The 12463-nt window shown below is 41.1% G+C and overlaps 1 protein-coding gene and 1 long non-coding RNA gene across 2 annotated transcripts; both read right to left on the bottom strand.

Moving 5' to 3' along the window:
• Positions 1-1267: 1267 nt before the first annotated feature.
• LOC111270305 (uncharacterized) lies at positions 1268-3581 on the bottom strand. Its single transcript, XR_015314913.1, has 2 exons — positions 3477-3581; positions 1268-1720 (listed from the first exon to the last, which is right to left on the bottom strand). It is a non-coding gene; the product is annotated as an uncharacterized LOC111270305 (long non-coding RNA).
• Positions 3582-4426: 845 nt separating this feature from the next.
• LOC111270304 (mediator of RNA polymerase II transcription subunit 14) lies at positions 4427-11340 on the bottom strand. The gene is made up of 4 exons (XM_022850448.2): positions 10911-11340; positions 9309-10029; positions 7954-8905; positions 4427-7621 (listed from the first exon to the last, which is right to left on the bottom strand). The coding sequence occupies exons 2-4, from the start codon at positions 10026-10028 to the stop codon at positions 4950-4952; spliced, it is 4344 nt and encodes a 1447-aa protein (XP_022706183.1). The 5' UTR covers position 10029; positions 10911-11340; the 3' UTR covers positions 4427-4949.
• Positions 11341-12463: the final 1123 nt, after the last annotated feature.

Here is a 12463-nt window from a genome sequence, read left to right as displayed (position 1 = left end):
TGGGTCGGAACAGCGAGACCAGTGTTACAAATTAGCAATGTTCAAAGTACTAGTTTTCATTTTACAATTTGGTTTGAAGCTAGTTCTTTCTTGAATATTTACAAAAGAGTGCGTAATTTATGTTTACGTTAAATTATATAGATTCATATATTTATGCAGGTTGCTAACTTGCATCAAAAGCATATGTATTTGGTCATGAAGACTGACCTTTGGGCGAGCATCCTATGTGTTTAATGATGGGGGTAGTAATGATACATAGGTTAAGGCTCAAAAGCATTGTATCACACTATCTAGGGTCCTGTGGAATGTTCTAGAAAAGCGCAAATATCTTAATTTGATAAATATCAATCAATCAATCAAACTCATTTATTCATCTTTGTCAGGTAGTATTCCAAGTAGTCAGGGAGGATCTTTGCAGCTCCAAGACCCCATTATGGATTATAACCCGGCTTTCCTCCAGTATTGCTGCTATTGAGCTAAGCACGTTCGTGGGAAGGCCGACTACGGCGGGAAACTTAAGGTGAAGTCGAAGGAAGCTTTTAAGTCAACAAACATTAATACATTTTTAAATAGATAAATAAGATAAATTGCCGAAGAATACTTAAGCTTTAGTATCGGCAAGTAGGATCTTATGGTTTCAGTCGAATTCCCACTTCTAATTCCATGTTGTTTTCGGATACCGCTTTCCCCAGAAATACGGATAGTCTCCTTGCCATCAGGTAAAATTTATAGCAGACGCTCTTGTTCACGGTTCCGCGCCACGATTTTGGTTGGCGTGGATCGTCTTTAACGTATGGGATAACGAATTTGACCCACGGTTATCATCAAGCTAATGCGTACTACGATAAGCTAATTTATAAATACCTAGCCATAAAATTGGATCTCCAGCGTTTTCAAGGGGATTCGCTTCTAGTTAGAAAATGCGTAAATTAAGGCAAATTAAGTATACAATTCAACTGTATACACACTATATTTTTTTGTCGAAATCTGTTGGTAAACATAAGATTATTCTTTTGCCAACTATAAGCTCTCTTTTTCCTACCCTCTTATATGAAGAATATTAGTTACGGAGTTTTTTTAGTTAAAAGTACCAGTTACTGCTATGAAAACTTCCGGTATGTTTACTCTTTCCCAAATCTCGAAATCGTACGTGTACATAGTAGGACCAGATGTATGATTGTTTTAGCCTAATTGGTGTAAAAGCAAGAACGTCAAACGACGCAGTATATCACTAAGGGAGAAGTGGTGTGCATGATTAATCAATGTAACGACTAGACAAATCATTCACTTTTATTTGGAACGATGTTATCTATTAATACGTAATGATGACCTCGTGCAGTAAATAAATACGTAAGCATTTGGCTAAAAAATACGTTCTACTTGCAAAAAACGTGAGCGCTATTTCGCAGTTATATACAGAAAATACCGAAATATCACATTAGCTAAGAATAAATGTGAGCAGCGTGAAAGCCCTGTTAAGCGGTTTTAATAACGAAGTTCGTGAATTTCATGTCGAAACTAGGCGAATTCATAACCAGGTCGTGTTCTAGCTACAGCCGCAGCTAGAAAATGTTGAGTGCCTTCAGTAGGGCACGTATATGGTGCCAACAAAGCGGCCACTTGCTATCGCGCGTTGGACATCCTGAAGCAGAATTCTGATGAACACAGTCCTTCGGGGGTGCCGCTGCTGTTAAGTTCCGGAGGTATCTGAAAGCAAAGTCTGTAGGATAGAGAGAGCTTACCCAGAAAGAAATGCTTTAGCAATGACACTCGTTTCATGTAGAAGTTATCGAAGATTGTTTCATTCTGTGTTTCTAAAAAGGTTGGGCATTCATCTGAACAACATAACATTAAAGGTAATACGCTGTGCGAAACAACGATTTTGTATAAAACAATCGTTCTATAGTGTAGGTTCTACAAACTAATATCATTTATCAGTTTAAAAATTATACATTAGGAATGAAAAGCTATATGTGAATGAAATAAAGGGTTATAATAATTTAACAACTCATTGGTGCCTTCCGATGGCAGTCGAACTAATCTGTTGTAATTTGATGGTAGCGATATGATGGCGGATGAGCGAGATAAAAACAAAGTAGAGAAGCTTAGTAAGGTGCCAGCTAAGTTCGTAAGCAATTAAAGGGAAATAATATTGGGTGAAACGAGGATTGAAAGATATGGCCGCGGAAGGCAAGGTCCAATTTCATTACGACAGCTCCATAACGGTTTCCCATGTTCATCACCGTTGCACCTTGAATCCGCGTGCGCACCGAAGCGAAGAGCAGCAGTTATTCGTTACCATTAATAATGGGACGTTTGAGTGTCATGCTTAAATGACAGGCCAAGGTGTGTGAAAAGCCCTGTTTTGAGTGCATCGGTGAAGGTTAGATAACAAGGCGCCAACAGGCGCAAACTATTTTAAAATGAAATGCCATGGTCTCGGCGTCGCACCAGTACTTTTTGCTAAACGAGTGTGGGCTCTAGCATGAAGTACAAGCAAATTGTCGCAGAATCTTAAACACTGCCATCGACAGCGCCAAAGCCTTTGCCTGTCAAAAGACGGATCCAACGAAGTAAGTTTTTTGCAGCGCTCACGGTACATGTGCTGAGTGAGGAGAAGCCAGCTTATTCTTTAGCTTCTCGACATACTAGAGATATGACATTGTTGTTCTGTACATCACACTAAAGTGCACTTCTATATGTTTGCGATAAAGACGGTTTTGACCAGGTATATTCTGTAGCAGTCAGTTTTATTTATTTAGCTTAATGTCAATGGTGAAGCTCAAACCAGCAATCACCCGCAAGCAAGTTCCCGCGTCAAAGCTATAGTATATCACTATTATATTTTATGTATACCGCGGTATGTTGTAGCAGTATTGCGACACTATCACTTATAGTTTGATCTTTTACGAACTAATGCAGCAAGCCGTTACTTCTTTAACGAAAATAATAACGTATGTCTGTTGTCCAGAATCATCAAAAGCATTTTTTGCGACAATTGTTCATGTGCCTTTGATAATATAAATCAATTATGAGCGTTGCCAAAAAAGGAAATTTGGTGGCCTTGCATTATCTCAGGATTAAAGATTCCAATGTTTGAATACCTGAAGTACTATTACCTCAGAAAACATGACTGCGGCAACCCAAGCTTGACCGCAGACAAGTTAAAAGAATTATGTAATGGTCTGACTTCGTCCCAGACACTGCTTCCTAAAAACGAAATTGTCACCGACATTGCTGGCGATATACATATGTAAATATATAAAATTTATGTCGAAACCTGATGAGCTATTCAAGTGTCAAAATGTAATGCCAAAATGCACTTTTCTTAGTTCATACAACAACGGTTGTCTATTGTCATACGTTGTTACACTGTTAGTGGCCATATGTTTTTGGTACGTTATACAGTGATTCTAGCGACAGTTTGCTCTAATTTCTATTTCTATATAAGAAAGTTTTTTCGTATATAGACCTGCCTGTATTGTAGCGAACTTTGCTGTTGAGAAAAATACCAGAACAGTCTTTCAATCCAGATGGTCAGAAAACTATACATTGATTGCCAGCTGACACCTCCTCCTCAAGGTAAGGAATTGGAGGTTTGTCACAATTGTTATTAGATCGAACTATAAGCAAACTTTTGACCGCATCTGTTAATAGCTTTCGAAGTTGTTACATAGCACTACTACTTTATTTTTGACATCTTGCACGCGTAGAAGTGAAGGATAGGAGGTTGTGCAGTTATCACAAAATATGAGACGTCGGTCAAAATGAACATGTCAGTGGTGGCTAACATGAGGCAACATGCCTAGTTTTAGGTTATTATTGAAACATATTCTACAGAAAATCAGCTTGGTGTTAATCCGGAAAAAAGGTAAAACATCTATGTTAAAAGTTACTAATAGAACTATCAGGTCTTCAGCGACTGCTTTGCAGGACGTATATGTAAAGCTTACCGTATTTTGCGTACTTTTGGCGTTCTTAGAAGTTTGAAGCCTTTCTACGTGTACGCAACTAACGTATCAACTCCACCCATATCTTTTCAACCCTTATCGAGTCATAAAATCGTTGGAATCTTTGTAGATCATGTCACAAGGTACCTCCTGCAATTTTCCAATCCAATATGCTGTATTTGTTGTTTGCAAAACTGAGTAACTGTTACTTCTAACCAACCTGTTTCGCTAGTACAGGGTATTGGTATTATTTAGTGTTGTTTTGATTTTTAACTTTCCATTCATATATATCTCTAGCTTCGTAAAGAAAAGTATTTTCTATTTATTAATGCTCATTTGTTTTAGTTTAGTATAATCCAATAGTACACAAAACGTGTAGTAGTGACCAGCTGGCTAATCTACCTTTGTAAAAGAGGCACAGTTTTGTTCTTTGAAGCATATATATAATAGTTAGGCAAATAGAAAATACAACAAAGTGTGCTTCGTTAGTAATTTATCAATTCATTTTTCTTGTATACATTTTTTTCTTACGAAGAGGAGTTATATTCACACAAAGAAGGAAGAACACCGTGAACACAAAAACGACAAAGTTTGCCGAGCAAATAACGAGCACTCCGATCCTTTCGCATCATGCACGAGCTACATATACTTATGTAGCTGAGTTCCTTTAAAGTTCAATCGAAACCGGGGCAAACCAGCCACTTCTTCTTACACAGAATCTATCGATAATTTTGTGATACTCTTATTACTGAGAATCGACCTTCGTAATCCGAGCAGTTATTCTCACATCTATTTATTTTGATATGCTGTCATACTATGACATTAGTATTTCATTTAATCTTTTTTATTGCCAGTGTGAATCACTGAGCAATCAATTATATATGTGAACTAATATGAACAAAGTGTGCGGCTTGTTGTACATATGGACCTGTAACCACTTTGATCCGGCAATACAGTTTTAATTATTATTCTTTATTAACCTTAGCTGTTACACATCCGCTAACTAACAATGAGCTGCGTAAGCACGTCACGTATTGAGGCGAAAATAGTGCATTCACCATTGTTCTGATATTCAGGGCCTTGTCTGAGAATTTGCGCTATTATATTCATTGCTTGAAGAGTCTGTCCACTCAATTCTCCATTGCTTCGACGATTAGCAATGCTTATTGAATTCATCTGAAAATCGTATACTAACGGTACAACTATTGTCGGTTGACCCGGTAAACTTATTTGGCCGCTTGGAGGGTCGCTCTGAGAACGTGTCGGCGACAACTGCATAAAAAAGAGCATCTTATTACTCTGGATTACCATTGAAGTCATGCCAGGCGGAACGATTTGCGGCACGGCTGGTGGAATTGTGAGACATAGTTGGAAGTTCCAGCGGAACATTGGCGTTTGTGGAGGACATAACTCAAGTCTCATGAGCTGAATGAAGTCGCGAAGAATTCGCTGCGTGCAGCCCATCAACCGATAGAATGATATAAACGCGTTAGGCTTGTAGGGAATGGATGCAACTTTCGCGTCGAAGTAGCGTTCCACAACTTGAATTTCATCAACTGTAAATAGCTGTTCTTTGTTGGGATCAACAGGTGAGATTTTCACGTGTAGCGATTGCATTGTTGCTGGATTCAGGGACACCCGATAGACTAGGGGCTCGAGCCGGAATGTCACAATGCCAGAGTCGGGAATTAACCCTATTGGTGCTCTTCCCTGTGCGGTTTCTACGTGACGTTGAATGAAGTTGCGCATGAATGCACAACCTAGGAAACGCTCTATCGGTGAAAGGCCTGGTGCAGTAGGAGTACATAACTGATCTAGCTTCTCATGTGTAAGTACAATCGGCATAGCTGCTGCCCAATTTCCTGGATGTGGGGGTGCCATGCGGGACATCACAGGTGGTTGGCGCACCTCAACACTCGGCGGCTGTGCAGGTGATGGTCCCCCCGGCGACGGTTGAAATGGTCGTGGTGACGGACGAGGTGGAGCCGGGGATGATGGCCATGTATTGGCAGGGGAAGCAGACAACAATGGGAATGCTGGTGAGGTGGGATCGTTTGCAGCAGTGGCTGTGGCAAAACTCTGTTGCGAGGGCGGCTGCTGTGCGGGTGACGGTGACGGTGATGTCATATGTGGTGAATTTACGGGGTATGGCGATGATGGTGGAGGCGCCAGTGGACTACTGGGCGGTATGTTGGACGGAGTATGTACAAAGGACGGATTGGGCGAGGCGGTATAATTTGAGTGCAGCATTGACGGATGAGGCGAAGCAGGGGTATGTGGATTCGATGGAGGTGTCATTGGATGGTGCTGTGGGAAACGAAGGGCGTTGTCTGTAGTTGCTGAGCGATTACTCGCAGGCGAGCTGGCAGCGCCTTTTGCCTGTGATGGAGATAAAAATGCGTCGACACTTTCTAATGCCAACGGTGAAACGGGGTTGTCCGGATCGTGAGGCGCCTCGCATCCGCCCGTAAATTTGCCCAGGAAGGCCCGCAGTCCCGGTATCGGCACAAACTCCTCGACGTGCCGGCCCTTGTCGAAATGGCTGAACGCACCGTCACGGATGATAACGCACCCGTCGCCCTTGCGACACTGCACCTCCAGGCAATAATTCCCCCGGTAAATCAGCTTGAAGCAAGTCGATGATTGGGGGATAATCACGAAGGTTTGGACAGGGACCGTTGGCCGCGAGTTTATGACACCCAGCTGCGGAGTCGATGGTAGACGTGAAAGTGACAACAGTGGCCGGTACGTATCTCGAAGGGCTTGTAGCAACTGGATGACACTTTCATGCTGGTTGAAATCATATGATAATTGATGTGCGATAGTGGCATGCGGATTTGTCGCGCTAGCCGATGGGCCCACTACGCCAAAAACGAGTTGAAAACGCCGCTCGACTGCCCGCCACGAAATGGTAACCGTATCGTTTTTTTCAGGTCCGTATGCCAGTGTTAACCTTGTGTAAGTATATGATCGTACCTCAGACATCTCGAGTAATGCGGCATGCTTCGGTTTCTTCATATCACTTGCGTACCTTGCCACTACTCCATAGAGTTTGCACACAACAGCCCAATCAGCCAACCATTCGTCAACAACGGCCGCCATATTATTCTGGGAAAAATCGTACATAAAATAGACAGGTCTGGTGGCACCTCGTTCGCGAACGTTGCTTGTAGTTAACGGGCAGTCGTGAAAAACCAGCTCGCATAGCCACGCCTTAATACCCTTGACCTGAAGACGAAAGGTACAACTTAAAAGGGAATGACGAAGCTCCTCAGCAACCTCCTCCGACAGTCCATTTTCTTTGGTTGGCGGCATTTGTACGATGTTCACGCAAAAATTCGTTTGAGCACCTTCTATCTGCAAACCTCGATGACAGATGCCTCGCGATTCTAGTTCGCGAGTGAGAGAACAAAACGGTAAGCGATCATCGCAGAAGGCTACAATATGTGCGACATCGCTGAAAAAATAACCTGAGTACCTCGGCTTCTTCATTAAAACAGTCTTCTCCTGTGAATTCAAAGGTCGCTTAAGTGCATTTGATGAACTGTTATGAATCGAACTCGACAAGCCTATAACTGAAGTTGATGACGTCATGATATCTACATCAGTGCACGGACCGTGTACGATTGAATGGGCGTCCAGTTCGTAGAAGCTACTCAGACGATTGTCACCTGTAATGGAGCCAAAATAGTGACGACCTTAGCATCTTGAAAATAAAAATCAATGTAATATAAAAACAATAAAAGTTAAAATAACCACTCTTAATAAGTGTTTTTTTTTCTTATCCAGTTGTTTCGTCAGCGGAAACCCATTTTTGGGGTACACCTATTAAACCAAGCATGAACACTGATTTGAAGCTAATTTGATCTCGATATATCACTACTGCAAACTTCAAACGCACCAAAGAAATTTTTTTATTCTATTCAGTATAGGCTTTTTATTATTTTATTAAATTATTATTATATTGGGGGTGTAAGAGAACGTATTCTTGTTAATAACTCACTTGTGACGCTCATGAGGTAATAGTGGAACTCAATGCTATCTGACGGTTTCTCGGCTTGGAGGTCGATGATGACGTAGTAGTGGGCATGTTTGCAAAGTTTGACGAACAGCGAGTACTTGCCCAGTAGATTGATACGGTGCTCCTCCGGTGCCTGTACAAAGGGGTTTGTGTCCATGGCCAGAACTGGTAAATGTTGTACGGTTTTTTTGCACCGCTTTAACGTCATCCAAAATTTAAGACTGAGGATCGCTGAAGTTAGGCGAGCTCTAAGTGCAGGTTGCGCCTCCTTAACAAGGTTGTTGATAGTGTCCTGCAATTCGGTAACCATAGGCGGCTCGTACTGTGGCACAAACGCCATTATATACCCGGTATGTGTGTCCACAGTTAGAACAAGATGCTCTGACGAAGGACAGGGATGCACTACAGGTAATTGCAACAACGGTGGACTTCCCGAAAGGGTGCATTCAACATCTGCTGGCAGCAATTCCTTCAGATAAGTGTCCTTCAAATAAGCGAGCTTTTGACGTGATCGAATGTGTATCGTTTGAATGAGCAATTTCTCGATCGAAAGGAACTCTGATCGAATACACGGTTCGACCCAAACCTGCTCCGCTTTTTCGGTAATTTCCGGCGAGTGCGACACCTGCAAAGGCTTACACGGCTGCTCTGCGTCAACATGCACCATGAGTACGAACGGCCGGTGGTCGAGCAAAGAGATATGCTCACGCCAGAAATGTAACCGGAGGGAGCTACCTGGCACGTACTCTTCAATACGAACGGAATCACCTAATCGTTCGCGACACAGACGCAAAATTTGTGAATGTAACACTTCGAGTTGCAAACTGAGGCAGAAGAAATGAAGACATTCAAATAGTTCGTGGAGTGGTTTCGAATGATCCACTAGGCGTGACTGCACCAGCTGATGGATATAGTTTACTTGCAAAGGATGAACCTGCGACAGTAAAAATATACCCACAAAAATAGTATTAGTAGAATTTATGTACACTCGAGCAGTGTTGACAGTTCGAATACTCCTTTTAAGGAAACATTATAATAGCATCCTGGCTAGTTAAGTCCTAGTACCAAGGTTCCTTGGTACCTTTGCTACGTAGCGCCGCGTAGTGACATTAAGTCAAATAATTTCAAGGGCTCCTGAAGTACTGTTTTGTAATATCTATTCATGCTCTTTATTATCTTTGTCCTTCTGGAGGTTGTGTAGCTTTACTGTTGTACGGCCGGTTTCGAATCAGCAGCCAATCTACCGCTTAAGCCACCGCCTAGTCAGAGAGCTCTGAAGTTAAACTAAAAAATACTTTAACTCTTATCAAGTGTACACATGTATTGGAAAGTCATACCAATGCTCGACAATCACCGGTGTCCTTATCTTCGACGAGGATGTTGATGGACAGTAGCCTCCACGGCACTTGCGGTCCGTCCCCCATCAGTGTTAGGCTAACTTCAAACTCGTTGTCAACACGAAATATGACGCGTCCGCGTTTAATATCTAATGAGCTCATTTGCGTAGGAAGCTCTGAAGAAACGAGGCGATACTGAATAATACGATTGAGACGTTCAAGCGTTGAGCGCTTGTCTTCTGTAGAGATCGGATCGGGTGGCACAATTTTGTCACGTATACATGTTGGCAAACGCGAGTACGTCCCTGTAGTCAAGATCTCTGCAGCGCATGGAATATGGAAACTAGGTAATCGTGCCTGTACGAGGGTATCTCTGGCAAGCAGTGCAAACATGTCTGCGGCCTCAATGAACAGCAGACTCTGCTTGTCTAAAAAATTGACCATGGATGCGCATTTCTCCACTTTTCCTGCACTGGCTGCCCATTTCACTAATGCTAGAAGACGCACAAAAAGCTGTCGCGTTGTGTTTGTAAAAGTCGTAATCTCGATTTTACGTTCCATATCCGATTTGCGGGGTAGCAGTTCTGCTAACACAGTCAATTCGTGGTAGGTCTTCTGCAGAACGAAATCGATCAGTCGACCGAGAGGAATGGTTGCTGGACCCCCAGCGCCGCTCGGCGGCGCACCTCCCCCACCTGCCATTGCTATTGCCTTATCCATCCTAGAAAAATATATCAAGTGATTAGGTTTAGCATTACGGTGGGGCTCTTTCTATATGAATATAGGTTAGCTATCTTCGGTAACTATTCAAATGTTAGTTTTTTTTTTATTTACTTATATTATATTTAAACAGTTACCAGACTTGAATTGAGAGTTTGAATCGTAAATTACTGGCAATAAGCACATCTTGAAGTTACCTATTCGTGATAAAAACGATCCCACGGTAAAACGACTACCACCATCTATTCTTACTAAGCACTTTTGGGCCCACAATGGACACCTTAAAACCGTACGTCGGTCATATTCTAGTAAACGGTTGAACGTGCTCCCTATGCCGTTCGAAAGTTTTAAACAATAGCTGTCGTAGGCTGGGAGACTAAAATGTGCTCGAGTAGCATATGTTGCTTAAAAATGCTCAGCTTCACTTATTTAACACTTTTTTTAATTGATAATAAAAATGGAATGATTCTTCCGATTTTCGCGTGTAAACTTAGTTTGAGGACGGCATGCCTGAAAAAACAGCCTTTAGAATATAAATTATCTTTATGAAAAATAATCTTCTATTATGCAGACTAGACTTCATTGCTAAATTGCCTGTTTAATATTATGGGTCACCCACTCATTAAACTAAGGTCCCCGTGCTGTTCGTTCGATTCAAATGTTATTTTAAGCTAAAACTGATAGGAAAGGCTAGTGGATTTGTCCACTCGCCGTCATAATGGCGTATCATAAATACAAATATGCTGAAACATTCAAGTTCACTCTTAGAGAATTAAACTCCGTAATAGGTGGTCGTTGATATTAGCTATATATAGGAATACAATATATTATAATCCCTACTCCACAATCTATTATAGGCTGAGCAGGTTTCTGTAAACGTACAAGTGTGCGCCAAATTCTAACAGTAGAATATGCGCGTGCCGCGCTTGTAGAGTCTTCTGGTGTAAGGACCAAGGCCAATTTCTCTGTGTGAAGAAGTCGGTCGTCTTCGACTAGTCATACGGTGTATCCATTTCTTACAAATTGCAGTGTACTTTTTGTGTATCTAAACAGATTCTCCGTCAAGACACTGACTTCAGTATCGTTAGTTAGACGGTTCTGAGCATTTTGCATATCTGGTAACATAACGTTCTGTGCCACTTTTTCACACTGACTCATCTGTAATACGTCGCACCTGAACTACACACAGCACTACACCATAGAAAAAAACTAGGCAGTCATTTTGGGCGAAGACGCTCACCAACGCTTAACATCGTATCCGACCGCCAACAGAACGCCATTTTAAGACTCATAACAACAACAATAACTTTGACTGTATAACCAACAAAGGTAGCCTCTAGCCGTAGCAGCAACAGAGTCTACAGACAATATTGCTCGCATGTGTTCGTCTGGCGCTGCAAGAACGGACTTAACCCAGCAGACAGACATCTGCCATGGCGCCATATTTGAGCAAAAGTAATTAGTGCCTTGTAACTTGTGATGTAAAGTGTTGCTCTTCTTGTCTGATTATCTTTATTTAAATATTAAGCCAAAGACTTGTATTATGAGCATTTTAAATCTAAGCTTAGTACTTTGCTAACTTAAACTTCTGTGGTTTAAGGTACGGTTGAAGTGCAGTCCGATTACCTTCTAGTTATCGTTATAGTAAGTTAATAAGACTTAAATCAGTAGGATACGATGAAAACTAACTAACGAAACCAACTCATGTTTCTTTATATAAATATCAAAAAACTGAAAAAATACGAGCCAAAAAGACACAAATACAATTAAAAAACAGATAAATCAGAACAATGGGTCTTTTATTCATTAAAAAGCTTCTGGAACAAGCCGTGCTGGGCACTTGAGTGGAGTAAGAGGCAGGGCATGTTAATAACAAAGCAATATAGCTATCAATTTCCATCAAATCTTTTATTTTTGTTTTCTGTCGCTTTAAAACGGATAGGTTTACATAACCGGTCTTTAGATAAAGATCGTTAGTAAAAAGACATATGTATCGCTATATATATGTCCACATGTTTATTTACAACGAGTGGCACCTTTCAATTCACAAGCCGCAAGAGATTCAGCAGCTGTCTACATTCTTACATTTAAAATTTTTTGACTAAACCGTATAATCGCTTGTGATACTTGTGTTGTGTGTGTGATGCTTGTGACGCTTAACTTGTTTTTATGCTATATAAGATTGTCCAACTATAACGACAGGTATCAAAATTATTTATTAAAAACAAAATTGTCCAAATACTCTTCCAGATAGTACAGGTTACTTTCGTACACTGCTGTATCCCAACCAAGTAGCTGAAGCTGTTCGAATAATATAATTAGATAGTGTCGATTAGAATATAACATTAATAATAATACCTGTTGTTGATATTACAGAAATATTTTATGCTTAAATGGGATTATAGTAATCGCAAAAATAACACACTTTATCATTA

The sequence above is a fragment of the Varroa jacobsoni genome, unplaced genomic scaffold (assembly GCF_002532875.2).
Source record: "Varroa jacobsoni isolate VJ856 unplaced genomic scaffold, vjacob_1.0 scaffold_1462, whole genome shotgun sequence".
NCBI lineage: Eukaryota > Metazoa > Arthropoda > Arachnida > Mesostigmata > Varroidae > Varroa > Varroa jacobsoni.
The sequence above is the reverse complement of the archived record's forward strand: the minus strand, read 5'-3'. Positions and strand labels throughout refer to the sequence as shown.